Source organism: Notolepis coatsorum (genome assembly GCF_963971535.1).
Source record: "Notolepis coatsorum genome assembly, chromosome: 9".
Taxonomy (NCBI): Eukaryota; Metazoa; Chordata; class Actinopteri; order Aulopiformes; family Paralepididae; genus Notolepis; species Notolepis coatsorum.
Genome location: NC_140173.1, coordinates 108,261,797 through 108,278,115, shown reverse-complemented (window position 1 = coordinate 108,278,115; position 16,319 = coordinate 108,261,797). Strand labels below are relative to the sequence as shown.

The following is a 16,319-nucleotide window of genomic DNA, read 5'->3' as shown; positions in this document are numbered from 1 at the left end:
GAACATCATACATGTAGTAGAGAGAGAGAGGAGGGGGGTCAGGGAGAACATCATACATGTAGTAGAGAGAGAGAGAGAGGGGGGTCAGGGAGAACATCATACATGTAGTAGAGAGAGAGAGGAGGGGGGTCAGGAAGAACAACATACATGTAGTAGAGAGAGAGAGGAGGGGGGTCAGGGAGAACAACATACATGTAGTAGAGAGAGAGAGGAGGAGGGTCAGGGAGAACAACATACATGTAGTAGAGAGAGAGAGGAGGAGGGTCAGGGAGAACATCATACATGTAGTAGAGAGAGAGAGAGGGGGGTCAGGGAGAACATCATACATGTAGTAGAGAGAGAGAGGAGGAGGGTCAGGGAGAACAACATACATGTAGTAGAGAGAGAGAGGAGGGGGGTCAGGGAGAACAACATACATGTAGTAGAGAGAGAGAGAGGAGGGTCAGGGAGAACAACATACATGTAGTAGAGAGAGAGAGAGGAGGGGGGTCAGGGAGAACAACATACATGTAGTAGAGAGAGAGAGGAGGAGGGTCAGGGAGAACAACATACATGTAGTAGAGAGAGAGAGGAGGGGGGTCAGGGAGAACAACATACATGTAGTAGAGAGAGAGAGGAGGAGGGTCAGGGAGAACAACATACATGTAGTAGAGAGAGAGGGGGGGGGGGTCAGGGAGAACAACATACATGTAGTAGAGAGAGAGAGAGGAGGGGGGTCAGGGAGAACATCATACATGTAGTAGAGCGCCGTGTGGACACAGCGACGCTGCATGGATACTTCCGGTTTCTGAAGTCTGGATTTCAGGATTCATAATGATGTCATAATGATGTCATAATGATGTCAAAATGATGACACCAATTACTTGGAGCCAACAGACTAACACACTGATTTCATCAGGGTTGATTCATTCATTTTGATATAGTGAATGAATGCTGACATCTAGACGTGTATCAACACATATTTAAGTGTTTCCCAAACATAAACCACATAAAAAAAACATAAACTACTTCCCAAACACAAACTACTTCACACTACTTGTGTGTGTGTACTGTGTACTAGGTATAGACTACACTACTAAGATCTATGCGGTCAGCATCAGAGAGATGAGCGGCACCAACAAAACACACACACACACACACACACACACACACACACACACACACACACACACACACACACACACACACACACACACACACACACACACACACACACACACACACACACACACACACACACAGTCTGAACCCTGCTGAAGGCAGCAGTGATTATTTTGTCCTGTATCAACCACTCCTCTTGCGAACTGCACACTAACACCTAACAGCCACTCAAGGCCATGCGTTCAACACACAGACATTCACAACCTGTGTGAGTCCTATGGAAAGCACTGTGCAGACATGTGTGCCCCTGTGTGATGTCTCACCCTAGCGGGGTAGCTGAAGAGTTTGAGGAAGCCAAAGTCATCTCCGGTAGCCAATAGGGTCCTATCCCTGGTGAGTGACGTGGCGTTGACGTCGGTGATGTCACTGTGGGTGGGCCAGATGCCTTCGCAGGTGGGACCCAACACACATGTCCATGTGGACCACTCTATTTTTTCTAGCTGTCAAGTGAAGACACACGGGAAAATAAAGACACCAATGTATAGATACAGATACATAGAGACACACACAGACAAGTAAAAACACAAATGCATAGACACAGATCACAGATGCATAAAGACACAAACGCATAGACACAGATCACAGATGCATAAAGACACAAACGCATAGACACAGATGCATAAAGACACACACACACACACACACACACACACACACACACACACACACACACACACACACACACACACACACACACACACACACACACACACACACACACACACACACACACACACACACACACACACACACACACACACACAAACACACACACCTCAGAGTTGTGTATGGTCTGTTTCTTTCCTCTCGGGGCTTCGAAGAACAGCTGCTCTTTGGCACCAGAATTTACTTGCAGGAGTTTACCTGCAACAAGTAGTCAGATTAACTAATATACAGTAGATACTATTGTCTTAGGCCCCGTTTAGACGGAAACGCTAGCAGGTGAATCCGCAAAAATATTTTTTCGGATGTGCCTTTCGTTTATACGAAAACAGCGTTTTTACGGGGTGAAACCGCAAAAAAGTGAGACTACCTTCCAGGGTGGAATTCCTAGAAACGCAAAAGCTTTGCGCTCTCGTCTAAACTGTCAAACCGTATAAATCTGTTAAAACGATGACGAAAGGGTTGTCACGGCTCTGGTCGCGCGTACTGCTTACGTCACAGGTAGCAGGTATGCGCCAGTAGCCGAGACGTAAACAAAGCAAGTATGTCTGACTATATCAACGGAGATCACCTGAAGGCTACATTGGCAGTACTTTTAACCCTTTCACTGCCACACGACAGAAGGTTAACCCTTTACTATCACACAACCGGCTGTCGTGTGGCAGTGAAAGGGTTAAATACACAAGAATCTGTCCCGCGGCGTGAGTGGACCCACTGTCTGTGAGTGACTCTGCTTTGGTCCAATCACATTCCCCATCCACAGTCTGCGAATCAGAGGCAGAGTAGGGCGGGTCTTCACAGCACGTCATGTGACATATGCGCCAATCGTGTGACAGCGGGGCTCCGTCGTTACAGCGTCATCTGCACAGAGAATTCCACCCCAAAACGCTCGTCTAAACGTAAAATTAAAAGTGAAACCGCAAGACGACTTTTGCGGTTTCTGTTCACAAAACGCTCGTCTAAACGTAGCCTAATGTCTAACAGGCTTCTCAAAGATGTGTCTGTCAAAAATAAAAGAAAGGAGTGAGGGAGGGAGAGAGAAAATAAAGGAAGGAAGGGAGGGGGGGAGGGAGGGAGGGAGGAAGAAAGAAAGAAAGAAAGAAAGAAAGAAAGAAAGAAAGAAAGAAAGAAAGAAAGAAAGAAAGAAAGAAAGAAAGAAAGAAAGAAAGAAAGAAAGAAAGAAAGAAAGAAAGAAAGAAAGAAAGAAAGAAAGAAAGAAAGAAAGAAAGGTCCAGCTCACCCTTGGTGTCCCAGTCGATGTGTGTGATGTAGCTGGAAGCTCCTCTACAGATCCCAACTCTTTTACTGGTCATCACATTATAGACGTCTACAAAGTTATCATGGGACGCCACTGCCAGGTATTTACCTGCATCTAAAGAGTGTGTATGGGAGGGTGTTGTTGAGAGGAACAAGAGGAACACCATCATTGCCTGAGAGCCCCTTTGCCTTTGAAAGCATCTTAGGTGGCATGTGGCATGTGGAGGTGGCATGTGGAGGTGGCATGCACACTGGCACGGGGACACAGTCAATGATGGTTAAAACAGCAGACCAGTTTATTGAAAAGGATGGCAAGATGTTACAAGCCAGAGCAGATGTGATACCGTCCATGTGACAGAGGCTGTTCTCTTGTGTGTGTGAAGATGGCAGATTTAACATTGATGACCTCAATGTGCAACAGATGCGCAGCCACCGCTGTGACCAGGTCTAATTAGCTTGATGCAGGGCAAGTGTGGCTGCTTAAACCAGCCATCCCTACACCTGCTGTGTGTCTGTCTGTGTGTCTGTGTGTCTGTGTGTCTGTCTGTCTGTCTGTCTGTCTGTCTGTCTGTCTGTCTGTCTGTCTGTCTGTCTGTCTGTCTGTCTGTCTGTCTGTCTGTCTGTCTGTCTGTCGTCTGTGTGTGTGTGTGTGTGTGTGTGTGTGTGTGTGTGTGTGTGTGTGTGTGTGTGTGTGTGTGTGTGTGTGTGTGTGTGTGTGTGTGTGTGTGTGTGTGTGTGTGTGTGTGTGTGTGTGTGTGTGTGTGTGTGTGTGTGTGTGTGTGTGTATCCCTCACCTTGTGTGAACCTGATGTCAGAGATGGCCTCTTTCCTGTGGTGAAAAGACACCAGGTCTTCCAGGGTGTCAGAGTTCACCACCAGGAAACTACCATCATTCAGACCCACTGCTAAGGCTTTCCCATCTGGGGAGAAGGCACAGCAACGCCCACCTGGATACACACACGCGGGCAAGTCCTTTAAGTGTATAATGGATAACTTTTAAGGGATATTGGAAGACTTATAAGGGGATAAAGGAAGACTTTTAATGGGATGATAGGAGACTTTTAAGGGGATAATGTATGACTTGTAAAGGGGTTGCAGGGAAGCAATACTTCATGAGATAGCAGAAGACTTTTAAGGGAATAATGGAAGACCTTTAAGTTGTAAGGGAATAGCAGAATACCTTTAAAGGGATATAGTACAAGACCTTTAACACATTGAGTGCCACGCCCCTTCCGGGAAGTGATCACTTCCGTGCCGCCCATTAAACCCATGTAAACGTAGTTGTAGTTTGTAGAACTAAACCTATATTTTATAATATCGCTATGGGTCTAATAACGTTGTCGAGTCTCATTGAGCTACTTCTGGTCAACGTGCAAAAAACAGATTCTTTTTTCATCCGTACATTTCCGTTTGATACCATTTTGAATATGCACATAGTCCGGCCGCTTCTGAGCAATTCCAGGGAAAAGACACGAAAACAGCGTTTTTGTGTAATTCAATAAACACGTTGTCATTTTTCGCCTGATTATTGGATCTTCCTGAAATCAACGCTAGATCATCACTATTATCCTTTGTGGTGCACGCATGCAATGTGGTTTAGACCGGCGCGCCCCCCCCCCCCCCCCCCCCCCCCCCCCCCCCCCCCCCCTCCTGCATCCCAACGGCAGAACAGCCAGACACATAAACACATATAGCTTCAATCGCAGTAGATCAGATCAACGCAAGCTTTCATATATAGTGTCCTTACCTGGTCTCTGAAGTAATGCAAAAAAACGAATCCAATAATCTCATCGCCATTCCAGTTATCCACAGCGATCGTCCCTCCGACGTTATTGGGCATTGCTCTTCAACGGGCGGGCGGGGTCAGTTGTCCAAGCCATCCCTATAAGCGTGTGTTTTGCCGGAGTGTTTAGGACCCGCCCCCACGCCGCAGCTCGGTATAGAAAATAAACAAACCCATTTCTAACCGGGTGCATTACTGGCCGAAGGCGTTAGAGGGCGGTATAATACCGTCTGCCAGCTTAGACACACTCAGAACAATATGCACAAGGTGTCCCGCTGAATTATGAATGGATATAGATAATAAAATAAATACCGTGACAGAAACGTAGATCTACGTTTCTGGCACTCAACGATCGGATGACAGAACCGTAGATCTACGTGAACGGCACTCAAACTGTTAAGGGGGTAGTAGAAGACTTTTAAAGGGATTGATTGAAAACTTTATTAACAGATTGCAGAATGGGTACAATACATTACGGCTCAATACAAACAACTGCTACGAGGATGCAGACCAGAAAAAGACTTTCGTCTTGTTTACATCAGGGTCCTCCATTTTCAATTCATCAGGACATTTATGACATACAAGACATACAAATATTCAGTACTGTGTAAGAAAAAAATATATACCATAAGACAAATATATACATCTGAAGGGGAAGAGGGGGTTGGGTGGGTGGGGGATTTGGACATTTACCGGGGCCAGTTTCTAATTGCAGCCACCCGTAGGTGCTCTTTGAGAGCGGTTTTGAAGGAGGGTAGGGATTCACATTATTTTACAGCTGTGGGTAGGGCGTTCCACAATAGCAGAAGACTTTTAAAGGGATAGCAGAAGACTTTTAAAGGGATATCAGAAGACTTTTAAAGGGATATCAGAAGACTTTTGAAACTGTTGAAATTAGGCTAAAACTGGCAGCTTTACCAAGATTTGTGTCCATCTCTAGTAGATAAAAATGACTTCCAACAACTTCATGTCCTTTACAAAAATGTTGAACATCTTTATAACATTTATTGGCACAGTATGGCACAGTATCACACACACACCTTTCTTCAGTTTGCGTACAGCGACCATGCGGTGGTTTGCAGAGAGCTCCCAGATGCGTAGGGTCCGGTCATCACTGACCGTGGCACAGACTGGCATCAGTGGGTGGGCAGCCAGACCCCACACCTCACCCTCCATATGACCCTGGGGTAAAAAATAGCACACACACATCTATACATAGGCCTAGAACTGCGCCCTGAGAGAGGGAACTGCACCCTGAGAGGGAGGTTTGCCCTGAGTGGGAGGTTCGAAGGGTCAAAGTGGGTATCAAACAGGAGGGAAGACTGTCAGGTTTTAAACTGTGGATACCAAACAGAGAAGGTAAAGATGACTTTAAACTGTTAAACAGTAATCCAGAACAATTTTATTGCATTGTAAAACAAACTGTGATTTTATGACTGCACTTTGTCTATTCTATTCTACTACTTATTGCACTGCACTATTGCACTATTTTACTCTGTCTATTATATCTTACTCTTTTTATTATTGTCTATTTTTTAAACTGAATCAAACCATAAACAAGGTGGCCTGTTGGGATGTTAGATCCTAATGTGTCTGCTCTTTATGTGCTAATATTATGTCTTTTTTCTGTTGTGAAGCACTTTGAGCTGCAGTTTCTATATGAAAGATGCTATACAAATAAAGTTTTATTATTATTATATGACCCTGGGCTAAACAATAACACACGTTATTCTCTTTTTTTTTTTTTTTTTTTTTATTAGCGATCTGAAATCATATTGCATCACGCGAGCCTACCGTTGGAGATCCAGGGACCGCCGGCGCTCAGATGTGAAAAAAGTGCCCCCTATCATCTCCCAGATTGCAAATCACCCTTTTGGAATGGACTCAATGAAAGTGAATGGGAGAACGGATTTCTGACTCCACATTTTACTTCTCACTGATGCAGCCGGGGTCTACCAGAGTTCATTCTGGAGCCTCTGAGCCACGGCGATCATGTGTTATACTGTACACACGTTGGATCAATACAATTATCGATTTTTTCCAATGGCGATCGGAAATTGGAATAAACCATTTGGATACCATCTGACCTCAGGTAAGGAATCTATGTTATCAGTGTTAGGATAATCAGACTCGTTTTCACGGATATATAAGCGTTTATGTGATATGTGATATGGCTTTTTTTACTGTAAAAGCCATGAGGAAATAAGAACAGCGATTATCAGCGCACGGCATGAGCGTGCGTGCGCACACATATACTATCGATCATCTAGCGTTTATTTGAAAACGATTCATAAATAGGCCGACAAATGACAACGTTCTGGAATATTCCAGTAAAAGGCGATTATCATAGGCATGGGTTGTTTTTTCCCCGAAAACTGGTGATTTTCAAAATGCTATCAAACGGAAATGAAGCGATAAAAATACAATCTGCCTCGACAATGTTGACTGGAAAATGATTCTTTGATAAGCAACGGGCAGATTAGACACATTAGGCCATAATTTAAAACGGAGATTAGGCGATATTAACGTTAACATTGGCCGTGGATGGTGGCATTCCAGCCGGTAAAAAGGAAAACACGGCTGGCGCTCAAAGTGTTAAGCAATAACACACAGTCACACACACACACGTCTATACATATGACCCTGGGCTAAACAATAACACACACACACACACACACGCACACGCACACGCACACACACACACACACACACACACACACACACACACATCTATACATATGACCCTGGGCTAAACAATAACACACACGTCTATACATATGGCCCTGGGCTAAACAATGACACACGTATCTCTATACATATGACCCTGTGCTAAACAATAACACACACACACACACACACACACACACACACACACACACACACACACACACACACACACACACACACACACACACACACACACACACACACACACACACACACACCTACACCTACACACACACACACACACACACAGACACACACACACATGACCCTGGGTTAAGCAATAACACACAGTCACACACACACACGTCTATACATATGACCCTGGGCTAAACAATAACACACACACACACACACACACACACACACACACACACACACACACACACACACACACACACACACACACACACACACACACACACACACACACACACACACACACACACACACACACACACACACACACACACACACACACACACACACACACACGTACCTCGGTATTGCGGTCACGGTTCGGTACGAGTTCGGTACAGAAAAAACATATTTATAATTATTATATATTTATAATAATTATTATAATTATTATTATTATTAAATAGAAAAATGTTCTATAGGCTTGCCGTGGTAGTCAGTGATACTGGTGTCATTCTGTGTTCAGGCATCCACTGAGTAAATTAATTGCCTACTGCCCCTTTAACAACTTAGGCTTGTTAAGTTTCAGTTTCACTTGTAGAGACTGAAGACTTGAAAACAGATGGCATTTGGATTTATCAATATTTTGGATTTAAACACAGTAGCAGTTCAACTGGAGAGGAGCTCAGATGATCAGTCCGGAAAAGTATGTAGGCTATTATTGCTTTTTTCCCCTCTATCAGCTGTGAGAGAATGTCCGCGGGTCCGCACGCAGGAGATAGTTGGCGTGTGTGTTGGTGACACACCAACTTTACTTGGTGTGTGTCTGTGTGTGTCTTTCCATTGGGGCGAACAAGAAAACGAAAGAAAACTGTAAAATTGTAATGACCCTGCTCCTGCTGTGTTACAAACATGATATAATTCATTCAAGGTTTGGTTTTAGGGACACCCGACACCTGTAGTAACTAGTAAGGCGGGGAGCGGAGACTCGCGGGGAGAAACAGCCTGCAGTGCGCGTTGTTATGGTCTGTCCGCTTGTCATCGTGCGTGTGTTTACAAGCTTCAACGTTTTATTCATCATCTAAATTTGGCAATACAAGCTTAATATTCAACGTTAAAGATCAATGTAAGCCAGTGTAAAGTAAAGTAAAGTAGTAAAATACACGTACCGTTACACCCCTAGTCTCTATACATATGACCCTGGGCTAAACAATAACACACACACATATCTATACCTATATCTATACATATTATCTTTGTTTTCTAGCTGAACTAATCTCTGATCTGGATGAATACAGTGTTCACAGTGTGTGTGTGTGTGTGTGTGTGTGTGTGTGTGTGTGTGCGTGCGTGCGTGCGTGCGTGCGTGCGTGCGTGCGTGCGTGCGTGCGTGTGTGGCCACAAAAGGTCACATCCTACCGGCAGCTATAAGCGTAAGTAATATTGCATTATTGTTCCGTCTACAGTATATGAACATTGACAGCTGCTACATTGAACAGTATACTAATATTTGACTGCAGTCTCAATAGTTGGGTGATTTAAACTAGGTTAAATCTGATAGTTGGTTTAAACTGGCTGCAAATGAGAGTTGGGTGATTTAAACTGGTTTTGTTGCTGCCATTAATAATAATAATAATAACTTCGTTTTATATAGCGCCTTTCAGAAGACCCAGGGTCGCTTTACATAGGGGGGGGGGGGGGGGGAATAACAAAAGTAACAAACATAGTGGACAGTAGGGGTGGACGGTATAAACGGTATACGGTATAAACGGTATGAATTTGCTCTACGGTATGGATTTTGAGTATACCGTGTAACCGGTAGTGCAGCTCTAAAATAGCAATGACGTCATGTAACCACAGCGCGACTATTTCACTCGCATTTGCCCCTAAAAATAGATAGAATTAGTCATAGATAATAGATATGTGCGAACTGGAAAAAGTTATTTAGGAGGCTTCGCGCAGTGGGCGTGCCAGCCCCTACCGCACGCATGTAAACACGGGTCTAGTAGTCTAGTGGGACGGGACACGGGAGCTGTCGGCGTCTCCCTGAGCTAACGTTAGCTTAGCTACCGTTACAAAATGACCCAGTCAACTATTCACTTTTAGTTTAATACATGATGGGGCATTGTCTAACCGAACGGTATCTAGTCGGCCAGCTACCGATAGCTCCTGACATCAACAAACGCTCCACAAAGTCTAGTAGAGACGTGTATGCTACCTGTTAGCTCACGTTAACGCAAGTTAGTTCACCGTTCAAAACGAAATGTCCCATTGAACTAAATAATTCACTGAGGCGTTCTATTAACGTTATATATGCAGTAGCTACAGATAGCTCATGATATCAATGTCTTATAACACTGATTCGATGCGTATTCGAGCTGAGGGCTTGCTAACGTTATAATACCAATACAATAGGGTCCAGGTGCAGCGCCGGAGAATCCTGGCCGTAGCTCTGCTCGAGGCTACTCGAGTATAGGTCCAGGTGCAGCTCCGGAGAATCCTGGCCGTAGCTGGAGGCTACTAGAGTACACACAGACAGTGGAGCTTGTTGCGTGGTGGCGATGTCTCGCAGATAATACCAGTACAAGTCTAATTATATAATATATATATTTTATAAAAAAAAAATTATATAAAATAATTTTTTTTTTTTTTATCAAAAACGATGATACCGTGATATATACCGTTACCGTCTATGCTTCAAATTATACCGTGATATAAATTTTAGACCATACTGTCCACCCCTAGTGGACAGACACAACATACAAAGTGAGAAATCTGTTCTGTAGCATAATTGTTGTGCTATAGTGGGTGTTATCTGTCAGGACCAGGGTACAGCTGTTCTAAGAGTTGGCCTGTGCTGCAAAGGGATATCGTTCTGAGAGGAAGGACAACCTGACCTGAGAAATCACCCTACAGACAGCAGAGTAGATCCAATGACTTACTCTTCTGGCTGTACTTTTTCTTCCTCTCCTCTTCATCTTGTGAGGTTTTGTCCGCTGCTCACCTACTCTCTCTGTTCCTTTAAGCCTACTGTTAAGGAATTCCCTTCTCACTCACCTCACTAGCCCCCACCCTCGCGTTCGTTACTCTCGTTTGCTCTCAGCAGCCACACCCTTGTACTACCTGTCATTATGTGTTTGATTGGTCTGGTGCCGAACTCTCACTTCTAGTTCGATTATCAATTACCTCCCGCACCTGATGTGTATTCTAATTAGCACCCCTTTGGGCTTTAAGTACCTGGCTCTTCCCCTCTGTTCCTCGTCGGGTCGTGCCGTAACATGCCGTATCATTCCGTATCAGATTCTCTATCACCAAGACTCCTTCGGGAGGTCCTCTGTCTGTCTATGCTGTTTTCATCTCCGGCGTGAGATGTGCTCCAGCCTTCGCCTCCTGTCGCCGTTGCCTGAGGGAGATACTGGACTGCGCTCCCTAGTCTTCCACGGGAGGTATCCCAGTGATCCACTTCAGACCTCCGCGCAGCAGGCGTCCTGACGCACATCCAGACCTCCGCGCAGCAGACGCCCAGACGACCATCCAGACCTCCACGCAGCAGATGCGCTCTTCACTCCAGGCGCGCATCCAGACCTCCACGCAGCAGATGCGCTCTTCACTCCAGGCGCGCATCCAGACCTCCACGCAGCAGATGCGCTCTTCACTCCGGGCGCGCATCCAGACCTCCGAGCCTGGCGCGCTCTTCCGCGCAGACGCACTCCAGATGCGTCCTCCGTACCGGCGCGCATTCCGCGCAGACGCGCTCTCCACTCCAGACCTCCGCGCAGCAAATGCGCCCTCCGTACCGGCGCATACTCAAAGCAGTCACGCACCACTCTGACCTCCGCTTGGACAACCGGTTCCCCGTGGCGACGCGCTTGCCCCGTTCTGTTCCAACGCTCTTTACGCACAGCGCCAGGGTGAGTTTTTATGACTGTCTGTTATCCTATTCCGTTTTTCGTGTGTTTATTTAACACTGAAGATTTCCTGCTTTTTATCAGACAGTCACTCACCCAGCGCTTAGCCCTTTTTTGGATTGTTTTCATTGGGATAATATTTTGGCCTTTACATCGCCTCACTGTGTGTTTTCACACCGAAGATATTTATCACGTGGTTTTGTGTTTGGGACGTTGACTCACTGTGTGTTTACACACCGAAGATATTCATCACGTGGATTTGTGTTTGGGACGTTTACTCACAGTGTGTATATACACCGAAGATTCTCTCACTTGGATAACTCTGTTTTTTGGTTACAAGTCACCTCTCCTGTCACCTGCTCTGTTCCAACTGCACTGAGTTAACCCACTCCCTCTCTCCCTCTCGGTTCCGTTTACCCACCTCGGAGATCTGCCGAGAGAAGTCTGCAGAGCGGCTCTGATGTTCCCACCTGCTTCCCCAGTCTACCATCCCGGGAGAAGCTGCAGAGCAGCAACTTCATTAATGCTTTTTCCTAGGCCTAACCCTGTTTTCTCTGTCCCAGTATGCAGCTCCAGCCCTCGCCCTGTTCCAAGGCCTTACCCTGTTTTTCCCTAGTCCTCCCAGTCCTCCCACTCCCCAGCCCGCCTCCGCGGGTCTCTGTTCCCTGTTTTCCCCACTCTAGTCCTCCCAGTCCTCCCTGTCCCCAGCCCGCCTCCGCGGGCCTCTGTCCCTGTCTCCCCTCTCTAGTCCTCCTAGTCCTCCCTGTCCAGTTCCTCCTAGTTCCTCCCTGTTCCTGCCTTGTCCCTTGCCCCGGCCCTGTTTCCTTTAGCCTTCCCTTTGCCTTCCCCTTAGCCAGCTCGCCTCTTAAAGGCACTGGGTCTTTCCCTTTTCTTGTTTCTCCAGTATTGGTGTTCTCCCTTAAAGGGACAGTGCCTTTTTTTCTGATTGTTTTCAATAAATACCCGTTCTTGGCTTACTCTCATACCTGTCTTGTGTTGTGCGATTGGGGTCGGTTACAAACCATAACACATCTTCTGAAAACCTTATCTTTCCTCTTACTACTTACAGATCACCCTCACCATGTGCTTTCTACCTATCCCCACTTCAATCTCATTCTTCAGCCCAACTTTAAGCCGTCCTCACCGGTTCAGAAGCAACCCTGCCAACCTCCACTGTTGGCCACAAATCCACCTGTCACCATATGCAGGGTCTTATGGAACTGCCACTCAGAAGTCAAGACAGCAGACTTCATAACTGCCTACACTCACAGCAAAGACCTCCAACTCGTGGCTCTCACAGATAACTGGATAACACCAGTTACAGAGACACAGACCTCCACCACACCTGCCGCCTTATCTACAGCATTTTTTTTATCCACTTTTTCTCCCATTTTCTATTTTTCTCCCATCCCAATTTTCGTATCGTCCAATTCAACCCTCCCCTGTCTTTTGAACGTTGTTTCTTGCCCCCACAAGCCGGCTGCAATGTGGACTAAGTCATACATAGCACGAGTCCCCTCCGATACTTGAGGTAACAGCAGTCGCATCTTTCCACCTGCGCGGCTCGATCTTTCAGCGTCAGGGGTCTGGGCTTTGGAGGGGCCCCGCCCCCGTCGCTTCCTGATTCTACTGCGCAGGCGCACCAACCGACCTGTAGGAGTCGCTGTCCACAACGCCCGATCCCCACCCATCAGTTTCCCTCCCCCTAATACGGCCAATGTGTATTAGTGCGGACGACCAGCTAAACTGAAAGCAATGTGGAGCGCTGGGCTCGAACAGGGAGGCGAACCTGTTCGAGCCCAGTCTCCAGTATTCGTGGTGAGCGCCTTGCCCACTGCACCACATAGCCGCCCTATAGTAGAAGACTTTTAAGGGAATAATGGAAGACCTTTAAGTTGTAAGGGAATAGCAGAATATCTTTAAAGGGGTATAGTAGAAGACTTTTAAGGGGATAGTAGAATGCTTTTAAAGGGATAGTAGAATAATTGTAAGGGAATAGTAGAATAATCTTAAGGGGATAGCAGAAGACTTTTAAAGGTATAGTAAAAGACTTAAGTGAGTGAAACTGTTGAAATTAGGCTAAAACTGGTAGCTTTCCCGAGTTTTGTGTCCATCTCTAGTAGATAACAATGACGGAGGCACTGGCCTTCTGACCTCTCCCTCCTGGACTACAAGTATAATATCAAAATGACCAACCACTTCAAACTGAACCGGAGTAAAACAGAGCTACTGTACTTCACTTTCCGGCTGAATTCTCCCCACTGACTGGCCTTTCAATCACAGTGGAGAACGTAGCCGTGGCTTCATTCCCAGCCGTCAAGAACCGAGGTGTGGTCCTTCTCCGCTCACATTGCCTCAGCGACCACCTAGGTGTGGTCCTTCTCCGCTCACATTGCCTCAGCGACCAACGAGGTGTGGTCCTTCTCCGCTCACATTGCCTCAACGACCACCTAGGTGTGGTCCTTCTCCGCTCACATTGCCTCAGCGACCACCTAGGTGTGGTCCTTCTCCGCTCACATTGCCTCAGCGACCACCTAGGTGTGGTCCTTCTCCGCTCACATTGCCTCAGCGACCACCTAGGTGTGGTCCTTCTCCGCTCACATTGCCTCAGCGACCAACGAGGTGTGGTCCTTCTCCGCTCACATTGCCTCAACGACCACCTAGGTGTGGTCCTTCTCCGCTCACATTGCCTCAGCGACCACCGAGGTGTGGTCCTTCTCCGCTCACATTGCCTCAGCGACCACCTAGGTGTGGTCCTTCTCCGCTCACATTGCCTCAGCGACCACCTAGGTGTGGTCCTTCTCCGCTCACATTGCCTCAGCGACCAGAGCCTGGTTCAGTGAACAAAGTGAGAAGGACCCGTCCGTGTGTGTCGGCACTTCAACTCAAACAGAACACTGCGGCCCGTCTGATCTCCAACCTAACCAACGTCAGCCCATGTCACCCCACTTCCCACTGGCTTCCCATTGCCGCATGAATACACTTCAAGGTTTTTGAACTGGCATTCTGGGAACAAGGGGACAGCTCCCTCCTACCTCCAGTCAATGGTGTCTAACTACACACCCTCAAGATCCCAAGATCTTCTACTATTATGCACTATGCTACTTGTCTATACTACTATCTACTATGATAATACGTCTATATTACTATGCACTCAAGTTCGGCACTGCTAGACGAACAATACCACCTACTGTTAGCCGCCAGAGGCTTACCCCTCCTGCTGACTTGTTGTACACAACTTGTAAGTCGCTTTGGATGAAAGCATCAGCTAAATAACTAAATAATGTAATGTAAATGTGTATGTGTGTGTGTGCATGTGTATGACTGTGTGTGTGTGGACTCTTATATTATATTATTACTGTATTATGCACATCATTGCGGGCGAGACCCCCCGCATTTCACTGTATACCTGTATGCCGTGACAAATAAAACTCTTGTATCTTGTATCTTGTATCTTGTGTGTGTGTGTGTTTGTGTGTGGGTGTGTGTGTGTGTGTGTGTGTGTGTGTGTGTGTGTGTGTGTGTGTGTGTGTATGTGTATGACTGTGTGTGTGTTTGTCCATCTCCAGCAGACCGTTACGCTCACCATGGCAACAGATACCTTACTAGACTGCTAAGATGTCTGAGTCTCCAGGGAACACACACACACACACGCACACGCACACGTACACACACACACACACACACACACACGTACACACACACACACACACACACACACACACACACACACACACACACACACACACACACACACACACACACACACACACACACACACACACACACACACACACACACACACACACACACACACACACACACACACACACACACACACACACACACACACACACACACACACACACACACACACACACACACACACACACGCCTTGCAGCCACTGTATAAGATGAAGGCAGGCAGTTAGACTTGTTCCACTAAGCCTGACATACTACTCTATAGGGGCAGAAAGACTTAACAGTAAAATCGCTACTCTCTTTCACTTCTCATACTAATCTACAGCCAAGGACACAACAACTGGTCCTGTGGGAACACACGCTTTAAAACATGCTGGCCACAAACACTAAAGCCTGCTGGAGAGGAGAGGCACGATTTATTACAGACCACACTGGCGGGAAGGGGAGGGAAATGGATGGATGTGGATAGAGAGAGACAGGAGAAGCAGGGGTGGGGTTATACAGAGGGAAGAGGGGAGATAAATAGTGGAGAAGAGGGTGGTCAGATTCTCCTTCCTTCCCTCCCTCCCTCCATCCCTCCCTCCATCCCTCCTCCCTTCCCTCACTCTGTCTTAAAGGGGACCTATTGTGTACATGGCCTTTCCTGTGTTTTGCATTGTTTACAGACTGATGGGTTGTCGAAACACTGAGCTGTGACAAGAGAACCCTCCCTCCTGAAAAGGAGCCATTCGGAATTATGGCCACAATCGGCATAGTTACTGTAGTAACACCTCATATGCACGTGCGTGTGAATCTTGATTAAAATGTGCATATTACAAAATGGCGTAAAATTCCTCATAAAAAAAACTCTTTTCTTCCTAAAGTTGAACCCAACATATGTTTCCGACAACATTTCTAATGGTAAGATTGCCATGTTATTGCTGGATCTTAAAGGTCCCATGTCTTATAAACAGCCTTTTCCAGGGTTTAGCATTGTTTTCTAG

At 46.4% G+C, this 16,319-nt stretch overlaps 1 protein-coding gene across 1 annotated transcript in view; it reads right to left on the bottom strand.

Annotated features, from left to right (window-relative positions):
• The window catches only part of LOC311234714 (echinoderm microtubule-associated protein-like 6), a gene marked incomplete at both ends in the record, with an annotated part of 200,399 nt that overhangs the window by 75,730 nt on the left and 108,350 nt on the right, over nucleotides 1-16,319 (bottom strand). The window contains 5 exon segments of the mRNA XM_084321958.1: nucleotides 1,425-1,601; nucleotides 1,937-2,025; nucleotides 3,065-3,196; nucleotides 3,876-4,028; nucleotides 5,905-6,046. Of these exon segments, the coding sequence (XP_084178084.1) occupies nucleotides 1,425-1,601; nucleotides 1,937-2,025; nucleotides 3,065-3,196; nucleotides 3,876-4,028; nucleotides 5,905-6,046 (693 nt within the window).